The sequence below is a fragment of the Populus nigra genome, chromosome 18, assembly GCF_951802175.1.
Source record: "Populus nigra chromosome 18, ddPopNigr1.1, whole genome shotgun sequence".
In the NCBI taxonomy this organism is placed as follows: Eukaryota; Viridiplantae; Streptophyta; class Magnoliopsida; order Malpighiales; family Salicaceae; genus Populus; species Populus nigra.
This window is the reverse complement of record NC_084869.1, coordinates 908,451-924,029: the sequence shown is the minus strand read 5'-3', so window position 1 is coordinate 924,029 and position 15,579 is coordinate 908,451. Positions and strand designations below refer to the sequence as shown.

The following is a 15,579-nucleotide window of genomic DNA, read 5'->3' as shown; positions in this document are numbered from 1 at the left end:
CATGTTTTTTTTAAAAAAAACTTAAAATATGATGCATAGTAGATGATATTTTTAAAAAATATTGATATAATAATATGTTTAATGATATTTATTTTTTAAATATCGAGACAATAATATACCAAATTAACTTATTAAATATGTTATCTAGATTATGAGATCATGATAGTTTTATAAAAAACAAATCAAAATAAATTATAAAAGATAACTCCTAATCAACCTAATGTTGAAAAAAAAAATTTTAAAAACAAATATATTAAATTTAAAAATGAAATAAAAAACTACTCGAATTAACTTGTTAAATCCGTGATTCGGGTCATGGGATCGGGATAACCCAATATAAAGTAAATCCAAAAAGATTATAAAGCTTAATTTTCAATCAATTCAATGTTAAAAGATGAAATTAAAAAAAATCATTTAAAAAAAGATAAAAAAAAAACTCAAACTAACTTAGACTAACCTGTTAAATTCTTGACCTGGATAATTTCATAAAAAGCAAATAAAAAATTTATGAAACTCTATTTTTAATAGATTAAATATTAAAAGTTGAAATTGAAAGGAAAAAAAAACTAACTTCATGAGATGGTATAACTATATATAAAATAAATTAAAAAAATTATGAAATATAATTTTAAAAATAATTTAATATTAAAAATTGAAATTAAAAAAAAAGTTAAACTAAAAAAAAAAGAATAAGAAGGCTGCGTTGTAGAAGATAAAATTTTAAAAAATAAAAAATAAAATAAAATAAAACACTATTTAATAAATAATATTTTATAGATATGGCTACCGTAATTATTATCCATTGTTTTTGTTAATTAAGTCATCGTAAGAGCAGTATAACTCAAAAGTCTTCACATATACTTGCTGACACTATCTATTTTTCCAATTTCATGAATCTTTTTGCCTACTCTCTCTCTCTCTCTCTCTCTCTCTCTCTCTCTCTCTATATATATATATATATATATATATATATATATATATATATATTGTCAAGAAGAGAAATTTGCTTTTAAAGATATCTTCTACATTCACAAAAGCAGCAGCAGCATAACCTATCAGCATTTGTCTCACCTCTTATACTCTTAACTTTCCCCACTCTATATTAGGTTTCATCTACCAGCAGATACCCATTGAAGACAAGTTGAAGAACAGGACGTAAAACATAAGCAAGCAAAACCAAGTTCAGAGTAAGTGATGATGCTTCGATTTGCACAGTGGCTGGACAGAGCATGTCAGCTCAAGTAACTCTGTTACAGCCAAGACCAGGCACAGCACATCTACTTTATTTGCGCTTTGAATATTTTCCTACAATATTTGCAGCTCACACATCATGTTATTATCCCCGACCTTTGAGGATCGATCGAGTTACTGGTCGAACCAATATATTATAGGCCGAGGGCAGAGTCAATTGTGTGAATATGCAACTTCCTGCATTAAAAAACAGTGCTTAAATAGTGGCAACTGCCAAGCATAGTGCTGGTGATCATATAATAAATTAGTGATGCCTTCAGAAAGGATCAAGTACCATATGGCTTCTTCTTGTTTCTCATAGTTAAAATGATTTTTCGATAGTCAAACAAGCTCGTAATTTCACCATTCTTTTATAAATACTTGAGTTGACCAATCTAACCCATTAATTAGATTTAGCTATGATTGTACTCATCATGTTTTCCATCCAATTTAGATTTCGTGACGCTATCATACACGATGGTTGCTTACAATCAATTTAATAAAAATGCAATAATTCATGAATCAATCTATCATTCTTGTCTTGCTTGGTTGCTCTAATCATGCCAGAAATCGCAAATCAAGAACTATTTCTCTAGCTCAAAAGCAAGGAACAGAGAACGTCTGCAGCAAACCTTATCTTGGTTTAATGCATGGGGATGTTTTATCAGGAGGGGTATCAGTGAAGCTTCTTGCCATCTTCTTGAAAGAGATTCCTTGCTTCCCAGTCTGACAAGACTTCAACGAGAAAATCTTTCTTGGAGCCCATTTCAATGCATGCATCTGGGCTTCAAGGTGTCTGAATAATCTTGCAACCATTATGATGATCACACCAGAAACAATCCCAGATCAAGTAGTCTTGACCAAATACCATCCAATAACCTGTTCATACTTACAATCAACAAGTTCTTTATTTATTCTTTTTATCCTTAAATATTAAGCAAATAAAATATTTTTCCATGACTTCAAGAGTTATACTGGTTATTTATCAACGAGGATCTGTCTTGGTATTTAAAAATATCCCACAAAAATTACAAATAGTGAGGGATATTCGAACCCATAAAATGAACCCAGAACATCCGATGACTCGGCTACTTCTTGAGTGCTTACTTGTTAAAAACGGAAACTCAGGCGACTTCACTATTGCGTGTTAGATTAGTTTTTCTTGGTCATTATGATAACATGAATGAATATTCCTTTTTGACCCAGTGGGTTTTCAGCTTGCCTGTACACTTTGGGTTCTTAAATTGCTTCTCAGATTGTTTCTTCTATTGATATTTTTTATAAGTGTTTTTTTTCTGATAATTTTAATGTTAAAATTAAAATATATATATATTATTACTATATATTTTCAATTTAAAAAAAATTATAAAAAATATTTTGCATTGCAATTAATACTCAACACACGGTATTTATTTAGGTTGTTTTTATAAAAAATAAATATAAAAAAGATATAAACATGTTTAGCTGAAATAATAAAAATAAAAATAAATCTGAATCTTTCAGAACATGATGTATAAAATATATATTAATTATCTGATATTTTCTAATGTATCCCTTTCTTTCTGTCCCCACTAAATTCTGATATTACCTCCAAAGTTAAATAAATTACTTTTTAAAATTTTTATTCTTAAAATTTTTATTTTGATTTTCAATCATGTTTTAGATATTATGATATATGTATGAATTTGGAAGAAAGAAATGAAATGCAAGTTAGAAAAAATATAATAAGACTATATCTTTGCTACTCATATTTCGAAATATGTTAGTGACTTGAAACAAGTATTTTTATACAAATATATTTATCTAAACACATATCAGTTTCTTAAATCATTTTCAAAATTAATTTAAATAGAAGTCTTAGTAAAAATATAAAATCTAAACCATTATTATTAAAATTGGTTTAGTTATGTTAGTTAATTTGGTGACCGTTGATTAATTAATAGAAGGTAGGTAAGTATTGTAACTGTATTTTAATATATATTAAAATAATATTTTTTTTAAAATTTATTTTTAATATTAATACATTAAAACGATTAAAAACATCTAAAAATTAATTTAAAATTTTTTTAAAAATAAAAAACACAAACATGATGCAATATCAAATTGGGTATTAATCTATTGAATTCAATCAACACCAAGTTTAATTTAAAAAAATTTTAAACATGAAAAAATTTACTTTTTCTGAATTAATGCAAGATAACCTTTCAATTCTTGATACGGGTCTTGAAATTTAACTGATTTTTTAAAAAAAATAAAATGCAAGGATGGTATTGGAGTTTTTAAACTATAGGGATAGGAGTGAAATATCGATGCATGTACATGTGTGAAAACATAAATTACCCGGAATTTCATATAGGATATATAGCCCTTTGATTTGATCTCACCCTCTCTATCATCATCCACTACACATCTAATTCCATTTTTTTCTCTTTATATATCTAACCTTTGATCATCATCATCTCTCGTATTTTTGCATCCACTGATCTCCCTTTTGAGATTTTCTCGGTTTGCTCTTTGATCAATTAAAGGTAGAGCTTTCAGTCGTGAAACATTTATGTTTTTTTCTTGATTTGGTTCACTGGTGATTGGCTGGCCAGATCAGGGAGAAACAGGAGGAACAACATGGGGTTTCTTGGAAAATCTTGTAGGGGCTTTTTGTTTCCCATTTGTTGACTTGTTGGCAGAGAATTTAAAGAAAAAATAAAGGGTTTGCAGAAACAGAGGATATTGAACCAGAGAAGCAGGGGAGACTGAGAATTTGAGATTTGGGTATGGGTTCTTTGATAAATTCTTGGACTTTATGGTGTTAATTTTGTATAGATCATAAAAAAAAATCCATTTGAAATATTAAAATCCAGTTTGCAAGTGTAATTAATTCTTACTCCTTGCCAAAGCTTTTTTCTTGAGTGATTAGAATTAATTTCTTGCATCGTGAATTTTAATATATTTGCAGCTATGATGATGGTGATGTTGATGATTAAAGATAAAAATTGAAAATTGATACACTTTTCTGCACTTGATCATCGAATGGAACCACCCCATTTTGTGTACAAGGAAAATCTTTTGCTTTTTGAAACTTTGAGACCCTCTTTTGGTTGGAATGTAAAGATGATTGATTTACTAGTTGCTGCGACTGTTGGTTTGATCAAAATATCTCCGTCCATGATCATGCTTACTAGTTTGGATTTGTGGTTTATCTTAGCTTTCGAGGAGTTTTCATTTGCATGGTGTTTTTATTTTGTAGGTTTGATTTGAGAATTGAACTTTGCTGATAGATTTATAATTTAAGGTAAATACTTTTTGGCTGAGATTCTCTTACTGTGAAAAGTTTAGTTCTTAGTACGATGTTGGATTACAATGTGGTGATGTCGGTATCTGTTTGTCTGTTTTTATTCAGCTATTTAAATCCTCTACCCTGCAACGTTCAGGCACTGCGATAATTTGGCAATGCCCATGGATGCCACTACGAGTGGAACCCCAACTATACAATACCATAACATCAATGATCAGCCTGTCACTGTCACAGCCATTGTTGCTGTTCCTGTTTCAACATATCAGCGAAATCAGCGCCATTGTTTTGGGGACTTGATTCCTGGAGAATTCCCGTTAGCTACCAATCCATCAATTGTCCTTCATGTTCTCACCGCGTGTAACTTGGATCCTCAAGATCTTGCAAAACTAGAGGCAAGTGATATTTTTCTTTGACTTGTGACTGTGAAGCTCTTTTTTATTTGGTAGAATTGATAGTGCTGCTGATTTGATTTCCATTGTGCATATTGCAGGCAACATGCTCCTTCTTTAGGCAGCCAGCAAACTTCCCCCCCGACAATGAATTATCCATATCAGAGCTTGCTGCTCTGGATATGTGTCAAAAAAGAGCCATATTTAAGCCAATGGCACCTGAAGAACGCCAAGATTTGAAACAAAGATGCGGGGGCTCGTGGAAACTGGTCCTGCGATTTTTGCTGGCTGGAGAAGCATGTTGCAGGAGGGAGAGATCCCAGGCAATTGCAGGACCTGGTCACAGTATTGCTGTGACATCGAATGGAGTAGTTTACTCCTTTGGCTCTAATAGCTCAGGACAACTTGGGCATGGCACCACTGAAGAGGAGTGGCGACCTCGGCAAATCAGGTTGCTCAACCTCTACCATCACTTCTTACACCATGTATTGTTAATTGAGGAATATGCAAAGAGTGATTGCTGTGCTAAAGAAAGTTAATGGAACTTCACTGTGTTGCAGATCCCTCCGAGGCATTCGAATTATCCAAGCAGCTGCTGGACCTGGTAGGACAATGCTGATTAGTGATGCTGGGCAGGTTTATGCCTTTGGAAAGGATTCCTTTGGTGAAGCTGAGTACGGAGCTCAAGGATCTAAAATGGTTACAACTCCACAGCTGGTTGAGTCCTTGAAAAACATATTTGTGGTGCAAGCTGTGATAGGAAATTTTTTCACTGCTGTATTGTCCAGAGAAGGAAGGGTTTATACATTTTCTTGGGGAAATGATGGCAGAATTGGTCATCAGACAGAGCCAAATGATGTTGAACCCCATCCTTTGTTGGGGGCACTTGAGAACATTCCAGTGGTACAAATTGCAGCTGGATACTGTTACCTTCTTGCTCTGGCCTGTCATCCTAGTGGCATGTGAGTGTCTCTTAATCATGCAACATTGCAAAAGAAAAAACTAAAAATTTTCTTTGGAATTTACTTTTTAACCCAGGATAAGAATTAAGTCCTGTTTAAGATTGTCCACAATTTAATATTTCCTACTAACCATTCCAAAATCCTTGAGATATATTCTTTTGTTTCATCACTGTTGTTTGGTCATGACTGCTATTGAACTGGCTACAGCAGTTTAGTAGTTTCTCATCTTTTGTGTTATATTTTGGATGTATACCAGGTCAGTATACTCTGTTGGATGTGGCTTGGGTGGGAAGCTTGGACATGGATCAAGAACTGATGAGAAATACCCCCGATTGATAGAACAGTTCCAGCTTTTGAACCTTCAGCCAATGGTGGTTGCTGCTGGTGCATGGCATGCTGCTGTGGTAGGAAGGGATGGACGGGTTTGCACATGGGGTTGGGGTCGCTATGGGTGTTTGGGCCATGGAAATGAAGAGTGTGAATCAGTTCCTAAGGTGGTGGAAGCATTGAGCAAGGTCAAAGCTGTTAATGTTGCTACAGGGGATTACACAACCTTCGTGGTTTCTGATGACGGTGACGTATACTCATTTGGTTGTGGTGAATCTGCTAGTCTAGGTCATAATGCTGCTGCTGATGAACAGGTATGGCCTCCAGTTTTTTTTTATATATAGATTTTGTTTTCATTAATGCAGAAGGAAAAATGTTTGCCTAGTTTCCTGGTCTCATGAACAATTTTTTTCTGTAACCCCCATGATTTTGGCACTTGAAGTGCAATTCAAGATCAATGGTCTAATTTCTATAATGTTTATTACTCAATGTGGTCATTACAGAATGAAATTACATTTTTTTTTCCCATATTCATTTAACATTAACAGTGATTAATTGATTAACCTATTATTAATAATGTCGCCTCTATTATATACCTATACCTAAAAGGTGATGGCGACATTAGAAACTGATAATGCTTCATATTGCATTCATTGTTGTCTTGTCGTAATTTGACCATGATTTTGAAATGCTATCTCTGGATATTGATGTTTGCATGATTCTTTGATTAAGTTACTGAAGCCTGTTTAACTTTGTAAAACTTCTCTTCTTCAGGGAAATAGGCATGTCAATGTGTTAAGCCCAGAGCTAGTAACATCATTGAAGGAGGTGAAGGAGCGAGTAGTGCAGATCAGCCTAACCAATTCCATATACTGGAATGCCCACACCTTTGCACTCACTGAATCTGGGAAACTGTATGCATTTGGTGCCGGAGACAAAGGGCAGCTTGGTATGGAACTTGTCAACAACCAAAGCGAAAGGGGGAATCCAGAACGCGTGGATGTGGATCTAAGGTAGAAATTAATTATACCGCATCCCCACTGTTCCTCCTCGAGCTATCCTAGTATCATTTACCATCATCACACATTGCATTTGATGTTTAGATTTCCTTGTTTATTCTGTACATAGGAAACAGAAAGACAATCGTTAAGATTTAAGGCTAGGTAGTAATGGCCAAAGCTCATTCATGTATATGATAACATTTAAAAAGATGACTAGTGCTTGGCTGCAAGTTGTTAATAATTCATGCATTGGTTAACGTTCATCAATAACTTGTTTATGTTGATCTGGATTTCCCAACTCAATTCATGTTCACTTACTTGGTTTGAGTGTTATCAGTAGCCTGTAGGTTCTATAGATTTGGGACCATCGAACAAATGTTTCCCAAATTCACTTCTAGTTGCCGATAAAACATCGATGATTCCAGGCAACTTGGGGTAGTTTTCTTAGTTTTAAGTACTTCTTTTTATAGGGAAACGCTTCAATATTTGCTTTTTAAGAATTTCATGGAGCTTATGAATAGGTGATGGTCTTTGTAATATTCTCATGGTGATGGTATTTTTTCCGGCCCAAGTCTTCTGGGCCCGAAAGGCTTCGTCTTAATTATTTGTTTAGTTCATTTCTATTTTCCTTCCACTGATATGGATGGATGGATGTTAAAGTGAGTACGCATAGTTATGCATTTCTATTTTCCTTTAAAAAATGAAATGGTTTTTTTTTAGGAGAAAAAAAAAATAAACCCGAACAAGACTGATATAGGTTCGGTCAACTTAATCAAGTGGCGGGTTAACATGTCGTGTCGTCCAAGTTTGATAAAGTCAACTTAGGTTAACTTTCTACCTAATTAAAAAAACAAGTTGTTAACCATTTAGGTAGTGGCCTAGTGATAAGAACTTGAGACCAAGAGGTTTGCTCTTTCTGTGGTCTCAGGTTCGAGCCTTGTGGTTACTTATATGATGGCCACTGGAGGCTTACATGGTCGTTAACTTCAAGGCCCGTGGGATTAGTCGAGGTGCGCGCAAACTGGCCCAGACACCCATGTTAAACTAAAAAAAAAAACAAGTTGTTAATTAATTTAATTTTTAACCTATGTAACCTCGAAATAACCATAAGCACACTTGGATTGGCAAACCTAGCAACCAAACGTAATTGTCACATTAATTTCAAAAGGCTATTATTTGATTTGTTGTTTTCTATCCCTCCTTCTCGAGAGATGCATGTGAACAGGTTTGATTTCAAGCAGATACTACAAGTTTTAACCGGTGAGTTTTTGGTGTATCTACTAATTACTGTGCCAAGAACCTTTTGCTGTCTCACATATTTGGTAGATGAATGAGATGTGCATTAAGATATGCACTTCTGTATAAATACTTGCTGAAAATTTATCTATAACATATTTCTCTTTTATTGGGAAGTGAATCTGAAAATATTTTTCTTTGGTAATACAATAACTTTGAAAAAATTATAATATAAAAGAGATTGATTATTGTTTTTTTTTTTTGAAAATACTATTCCTAACCATAGTTTTCAGAATGATTAGATTATTGGGTTAAGTTACAAGCTGTAAGGCAATTTAAATTAATTAAAAAACTAAATAATAATATTTTGGATAAAAAAAATATAATTTAAAATCATTGAATTTAAAATGAATAAATTTTATCCAAGTTTAATTGAGTTAACCGTATTATTGATTGATCATGCCACGATGAGTTTAGCTAATTCAATGTACAAATAGATAAGAATAAAAACTTATTTATAGTTTAGCTAATTCAATGTACAAATAAATAAGAATAAAAACTTATTTATAGTGCGTCTAATTCAATGTACAAATAGATAAGAATAAAAACTTATTTATAGTGTGTATTTGACATTGCGACTGTGTTTATAAAAAAAACATTGTTTATAAATATTTTGTTAAATATTAACCATACTTTTATTGTTGTAGGTTCCACCCGAAACTAAGACTGGAACTCAGTTTTTTGAAAAGCAATTTGGATTTGCTTTTCACGAGGGCGTGTTCTCCTCTCTCCTTCACCGACAGTGTAGATAATTAACCATTATAAAAATTTCTCAAAACAACCCGAGAAGTCTCCATTGTTCAGATCTGAAAAAATACTGCTCTGATCTCCATTATTCTTCCCCTTCCCCCTTTTCTTCTTCTGTTGCATTTCCCCGTCTTCACTGTTCATGGGCCGGAATGGGTCCGCCCCAAGCCTAAATGTATTAGACCGGGTCCGACCTAGTAAAATAAAAAAAATTCAAAAATTTTCTCAGATATTGTGTTTTATTTGAAAAACTAATGTTTAACATTATTTAATGGCACTATATAATTACATTAGAAAGAAATTGCATGATGGCGTAGCATTTGCAGAATTTGATCGCAATCCCAATTTTGTTCCTGATAATATTTTACCTGGTATTATTGCACGCTCAAGAAGCCATGAAAACTATAGTTCTTCTCAGATAGATTTCGTATGTAATGGAATTGCAGATAGTTTAATGAAATAATAAAAAATACTTTGTATAAAGTATTGTTTATTTCATGATGTAATAGCAGTAGTTAAATCTACAATATTTCAATTAAAAACCATCAATATTAATATATGTCATTTTTAGTTATTTTATAACCTCAATTTAAAAAATATTCTTAACCAAACACATTAAACTACACTAAAAAACCAGCAATAAAATAATGCATTAAAATAATATTTTTTTATTTTTTAAAAATTATTTTTTATATCGGCGCATCAAAATAATTTAAAAACACTAAAAAAATATTATTTTAAAGCAAATAAAAAAATAAAAAAATTTCAAATTTTTTCAAAAGCGCTTTTGAAACGCAAAAACAAACAGGAACCTCTCATTTTCAACCACGGTTTGAACCAAACATATATTTTACCAAACCAACCTCAACTAAAAATATTTTTTTATAAAATAATTTTTTTCATACTACAACCACAAAAGCTACTATAATTTTAAATACATGTTATATAATTAATTTTTGAATCGATAAATCATTGAATCAACTATCAAACAGGGTGGAATTTAATGATCCTGCTAGTGACCTCCCTCCCTCCCTTCCCATGTGTTTTTGTTGTTCAAAAAGGAAAGAAAAAACAGAGACATCCATGCTAAAACAATGGTGTGCTTCTGGATCCTTGCATGCGAGCCAAGTGCCTGGGCAAAGCAAACGTGAATATTCTCATTTTCTCCCATCATTGAAGCAGAGGCCATATATACAAGTGGGTCCTTTGATTTGATCCCACTGTTCATGATTTCCTCAATCAAATCATATTTACCCTCACTAATTAACCTTAAGCTCAGTCGCTAATCAGGAAAAAGGAATATTCTTCAGCAGAAAGGAAGTCAAACATTGCTGTCTGCCTCCTAATTTGGTACCCGAATAGATACCATGGAATATCGCTACCATTAATTAAAACACCAACGATTTCTCGTTCAACTCATGTAGTTTTCTTTTCCTTTTTTTTTTAAAAAGAAAAAGAAGAGTATACATGGGTTTCCCTGAACATGTGAGCTGTGAATTAATGACTCTTTAATGCTGTGGAGAAGAAGACGATGATATCTAGAAGAAGAAGAGTCAAATATGTTGTGTGTGTGTCTGGTTTAACTTACGTTTTACTCTATTTAAATTTGGTTTTTGCTTGGTGAGACGCACCTGATCGATTTATAATTTTATTTTTTTTTTGTTTAGAAGAAAATCATGTTATTAGCTAATTAACATGGCTTATCGGCTCGTGCGAGCTGCCAATTTCATCCATTAACATGTTGCAAATTATCCAAAAAAATCTTGATTTTTTCTAAGATGACTTTTGGTTGTTGTCGTGTGTGTGTAGGTGAATCAAAAGAAATTATTTTATTATTTATTTATGATTTTTTTTAATAATGTAATTGCTTTAGAAGAAGTAAGGGTGAGAAAAAAACTAATTAAACCGAAAAAACCTGGAAATAATAGAAAAAAACTGATTAAAATTTTAAAAAAAGACCTGTTCGGTTCGGTTTGGTTTTGATTTTATAAGCCTAAAACTAAAAAAACCGAACCGAACCCAAATAAAAAAGACTGGAAAAAAACCGAGCCATGCCGAAAAAACCGAGCCAAACCAGTTTGAATATATTTTTGTCTTAAAAAACCAAACCGAAACAAATCAAAACATGTCAATTAGAACTAGTTTCATTTTAAAAAAAATAAAATTGATTTGGTTATTTTTTTTTATAAAAACCAAATTAAACTGAATCAAAAATGTTCACCCCTAAAAATGAAGCATTTAGCACTCTTGAATATTTATTTATCCTTCACGTATAAAAGTATAACTTATTAATTATTATCATGATAGATTTTATTTTTATATGAGTATTTATGAATTTTTTTTATCTCTCATTAGTTTCCTAGATTAATTATAAGTGGTTATAAATTCAAACAATTAACTACTTTCTACTGATTTCATGATCACATATATTTGAAAAAACCTTTTAATAAAATAAAAACTAAAAACAAATGGAGTCAAAACTAATCACTTAATTCTTCAACTAATTGCATTAATTTACATCTCAGTCCATCAAAAATCTATTTTTAAATCCGGTCGACGGCATCTAATAATTCCTGAAAACCTTATTACTAAATTTGTATTTAATTGTTTAGGAATTAAAAAAATAAAAAATAAAAACCTAAAAAATAGTATTAGCCAAATTAATTATGTAACTTGATTCATGTTAAGTTTCAAATTAAATTTGATTTTAATAATTTTAATTAACTTAATAAAACCATTTACAATCAAAATAACCGGTTGAAATTTAATTTATTTTAAAAAAAATTAAAAAATATTGTTTTTAATTGATCTAAGGGTCTATTTAAAAATATGATAAAAATTGTATTTTAAAGTATTTTTCGCTCAAGAATGTATTAAAATAATATATATTTTTTAATTTTTTAAAATTGATTTTTAACATCAATATATTAAAATGATTTAAAAATACTAAAAAAATTAATTTTAAAAAATTAAAATTTTAAGAAAATATTATTTTAGCCAAAATGACAAACGGGGTTTAATATGGCTAAACGAGGTTTATTTTATCCATCACCCGGAATTTTAATAACTTTGCTCGACAGGTTTAAGAAGAGGCAATTAACCAACTCGAAAAAGGAGGTTTAGATGACGTGTGATGCACCAGGGAGCATCGGCAACTCCTGGCCCTACAAATTTCGCATCACATGACGTTGATTAAAACATAACCATCCATTCTTTCCTCAAATCATCAACAAAAGATCAAACGGTCGCTGCAGATTCTCTTTTTTTCTGATTGTGAAGGGCCCACTTTCTCTGACTTCATAGACACGTTTCGATATTTCATGGCGTTTCTTCCGTGGGGTCCACTTCTTGGAATGTACGTATGCACCACGTTTATATTCTATCCAGTTGGCTTGGGGTTCGAGCCGCCGCCGCCACTACGCCAGTAATTATTTTTTATTACTTTATATGTTAAAATAAATAAATAAATAAAAGAACTGAGTACTAATTTTCTGACGATATCCCAATAAATTTAAGCGTTATTTCTTAAGACAGAATTAAAATGGATTGAATTAATCAATTTGTTTATAAAACAAGCTAATTGGATAAAAAAGCTACCACGCATTGAAGACTTTATGTATATAATTTTTAATTTTAACCATGTTTTTGTTGGTTTAAAATATTTTTTAATTTTTTTTTGTGTAAAACATTATATAACAAAACTCGTTAAAGTAAAATCGTAATTAATCCATAAAATTATTTTATTCATTGAAAACGATTTTTGTGCATAAAATTTTGTATTTTTTTATATATAGTGGTTAATTTTCATATATTATTTAATTATTTTAATTACTATTACTATTACTATTATTATCATCATCTATATTATTATTTTATCATTATTTTATTTTTTAACATCACTACTATTATTATCATATATTTTCATATGTATTTATATTTTATTATTTTCTTATAACATCCTTATCTCATCACTGTGATATATCATAATTATTCTACAATTACTATATTTAAAAAATTCATAAAAATATTTTCTCATTGTGTGGTTAATCATCGAATTAGATTGTGTTGCTGGAGTTGAAATATATAAACTCATCATGGCTTAGGTAATAATAAAAATCATCTGCACTTCGTTATTGGGTCAGGATTTTTATGTAAAAACTAATATTCATTGTTCTAAGTTTGTTTTTGGTTTTTTTTTTTAAATCCTATAACTTCGAGAGATATAGATATAACCAGATTAAATAAATTAGTTTTATTTAAATTAAATAAATAAATAACGGTATAATATATCAAACAAAAAATATAATCACTATAATTTAATAAGAAAATCAGTTTTTTTAAAAAAATAAATAATATAGCTTAATTCCCCACTAATTAAATATAAAAAAATAAGTTAAGTCAACCCAAATTCCATCAAACTCACAGTTAAAATCATGAAATTATGATAATATATTAAAAAAAAGAAAAAAAAATCACTGAGGATATTATAAATAAAAATCAATGATGAAAAAAAAAGAAAAAAAAAACTAAAAAGAAAGTAAACTAAACTTTTACAATTTTCTTGTGCTTCTAGAGAGAGTGTTACAGCTCAGCTTATTAATCACATTCAGCATTCAATAGCTGGCTAGCATGTCCCCGTACTAGCATGTAGTGGTTTTTTTCGCAGGGGAAAGAAAAATGGTGGATTGAAAAGGAAAGCAGCACCTTCTTGGTGCCATTTTTCATAGATTTTTTGTCACTTAGAAGGTAAGTTTCAACCATTGTTCTGACCCTTTCATGACTCCCAAAGTCTTTAGATCGATCGAGTCATTCCCAAGTATCCCAGTAGTGAATGGTCAATTATGCTTGGCTATATATTAGCCTCATAATATATAAATAGGTAGGGCATGCATGCATTTATAGACTTCTATCAAAATTCCTTTGACAAAAAACGGTCGCCTACCTGTACTCAGAAGAACATAGGGAACAAAGACGAATTAGAGTTGGGCTCTGCTTGCTCTTTCCAGACACAAAACGCCCGCACAAATGCTGTCCAATTACAAGGGCTGCTGCCACTTGCTGACTCCTGTCATGCGGAAGAAGCCGCCCTACCTCAGCCCTTTCTCTCTCAGGTTTTCCCACTAAAGAAATTAAATCAAGGGACTAGAAAACAAGAATAATAAAGAATTCATGAAAAGTAACCAGCAGGAGGAGGAGGAGGAGGAGGAGAAGAATCATTGTTGCTTTCTCTCGTTCTCTGGTCAGAGATTACCCACTAAAGCACACTGTGCAACCGCGTAAAGACACCATAAAACAATAAACATTGACCATGTGCCAAGAAAATCAAGTGTGCTCACATAAATTTCGCAAATAATTAGGATCTTGAAAGGGTTTGGTTCTTGCAGCACATGGGGGATCTTACTTGGCCAGACATATCCAAATTAATTCGAGTTTTTTCTCTCCAAATATCCTTGTTTCTATCTGGCAGTACACCTGGTCTGCATTTAAATTGTAAGAACATGAGTTTCTTAATTAATATTTTTTTTAACCTAAAACCCTTTTATAATTAAGAACATCTATAAAATATTATCGAACACTCATTTAATATATACCAAAGTAATATTTCTATATATATTTCTATATATGAAATTAACACTTATATATAAATAAAGTGCGAGACGTAATATTATTTTCGAAACGGAAGAAAGTATGGATCAATGATGATATCGATGGGTGATTTATTCTCTCTAAATAATAACGTCCATATTTTGATCTAGATGATAAAATAAAATCATTATCATGCATTTTAAAACTGTTTTTTTTTGTAAATCCTATTTTAATAGAATATAAACTCATTTTAAAACTGTTTTAAAAATATAAATTTATTTCATGCATTTGTATCGATTTTTTCAACTAAACTCAACTAAAAATATTAATTTCTTCAACTAAATTCATCTTCTATATATATCTCTTTTATTAATTTGTTTTGAAATACTAATTAAACACATTATACTCATACTTGCCATCACGTATTAAAAAAAAAGATAATAAAGATAGAAATTACATATCTTTCTTTGTAAGTCCTATTTAAAAAAAATAAAAATTCATACTAAAACTATTTTAAAAACATAATTATTTTTTTAAAATCATTTCTTCAACTACGCACGGCTTCTGTATCTTTTCCCTCGCTGTGAAACACGTTATGCTCACACTGTGCCGTCATGTGTTTTCTTCTTATTCTTTCTTTACACTCATTTTTGTAACCGAAAAAAAACTAAGATAACGAAAGAGTAGCAAAAGACAAGAATGTCCCTTCTCATTTCTTGATATGCTAGTAAACAACGAGTACACCAACC

At 31.0% G+C, this 15,579-nt stretch overlaps 1 protein-coding gene across 4 annotated transcripts; it reads left to right on the top strand.

Annotated features, from left to right (window-relative positions):
* The first annotated feature begins 3,611 nt into the window (after positions 1-3,611).
* Positions 3,612-7,471, top strand: LOC133678583 (ultraviolet-B receptor UVR8-like). Of its 4 annotated transcripts, none has more exons than XM_062100951.1 (7): positions 3,612-3,999; positions 4,475-4,519; positions 4,659-4,914; positions 5,013-5,362; positions 5,472-5,873; positions 6,130-6,514; positions 6,975-7,471. In XM_062100951.1, the coding sequence occupies exons 3-7, from the start codon at positions 4,678-4,680 to the stop codon at positions 7,215-7,217; spliced, it is 1,617 nt and encodes a 538-aa protein (XP_061956935.1). In that variant the 5' UTR covers positions 3,612-3,999; positions 4,475-4,519; positions 4,659-4,677; the 3' UTR covers positions 7,218-7,471. The 4 variants fall into 4 exon arrangements, with proteins under 4 accessions (XP_061956935.1, XP_061956931.1, XP_061956933.1 ...); XM_062100947.1 differs by having other exon boundaries at positions 4,628-4,914; XM_062100949.1 differs by lacking the exon at positions 4,475-4,519.
* The last annotated feature ends 8,108 nt before the right edge of the window (positions 7,472-15,579 follow it).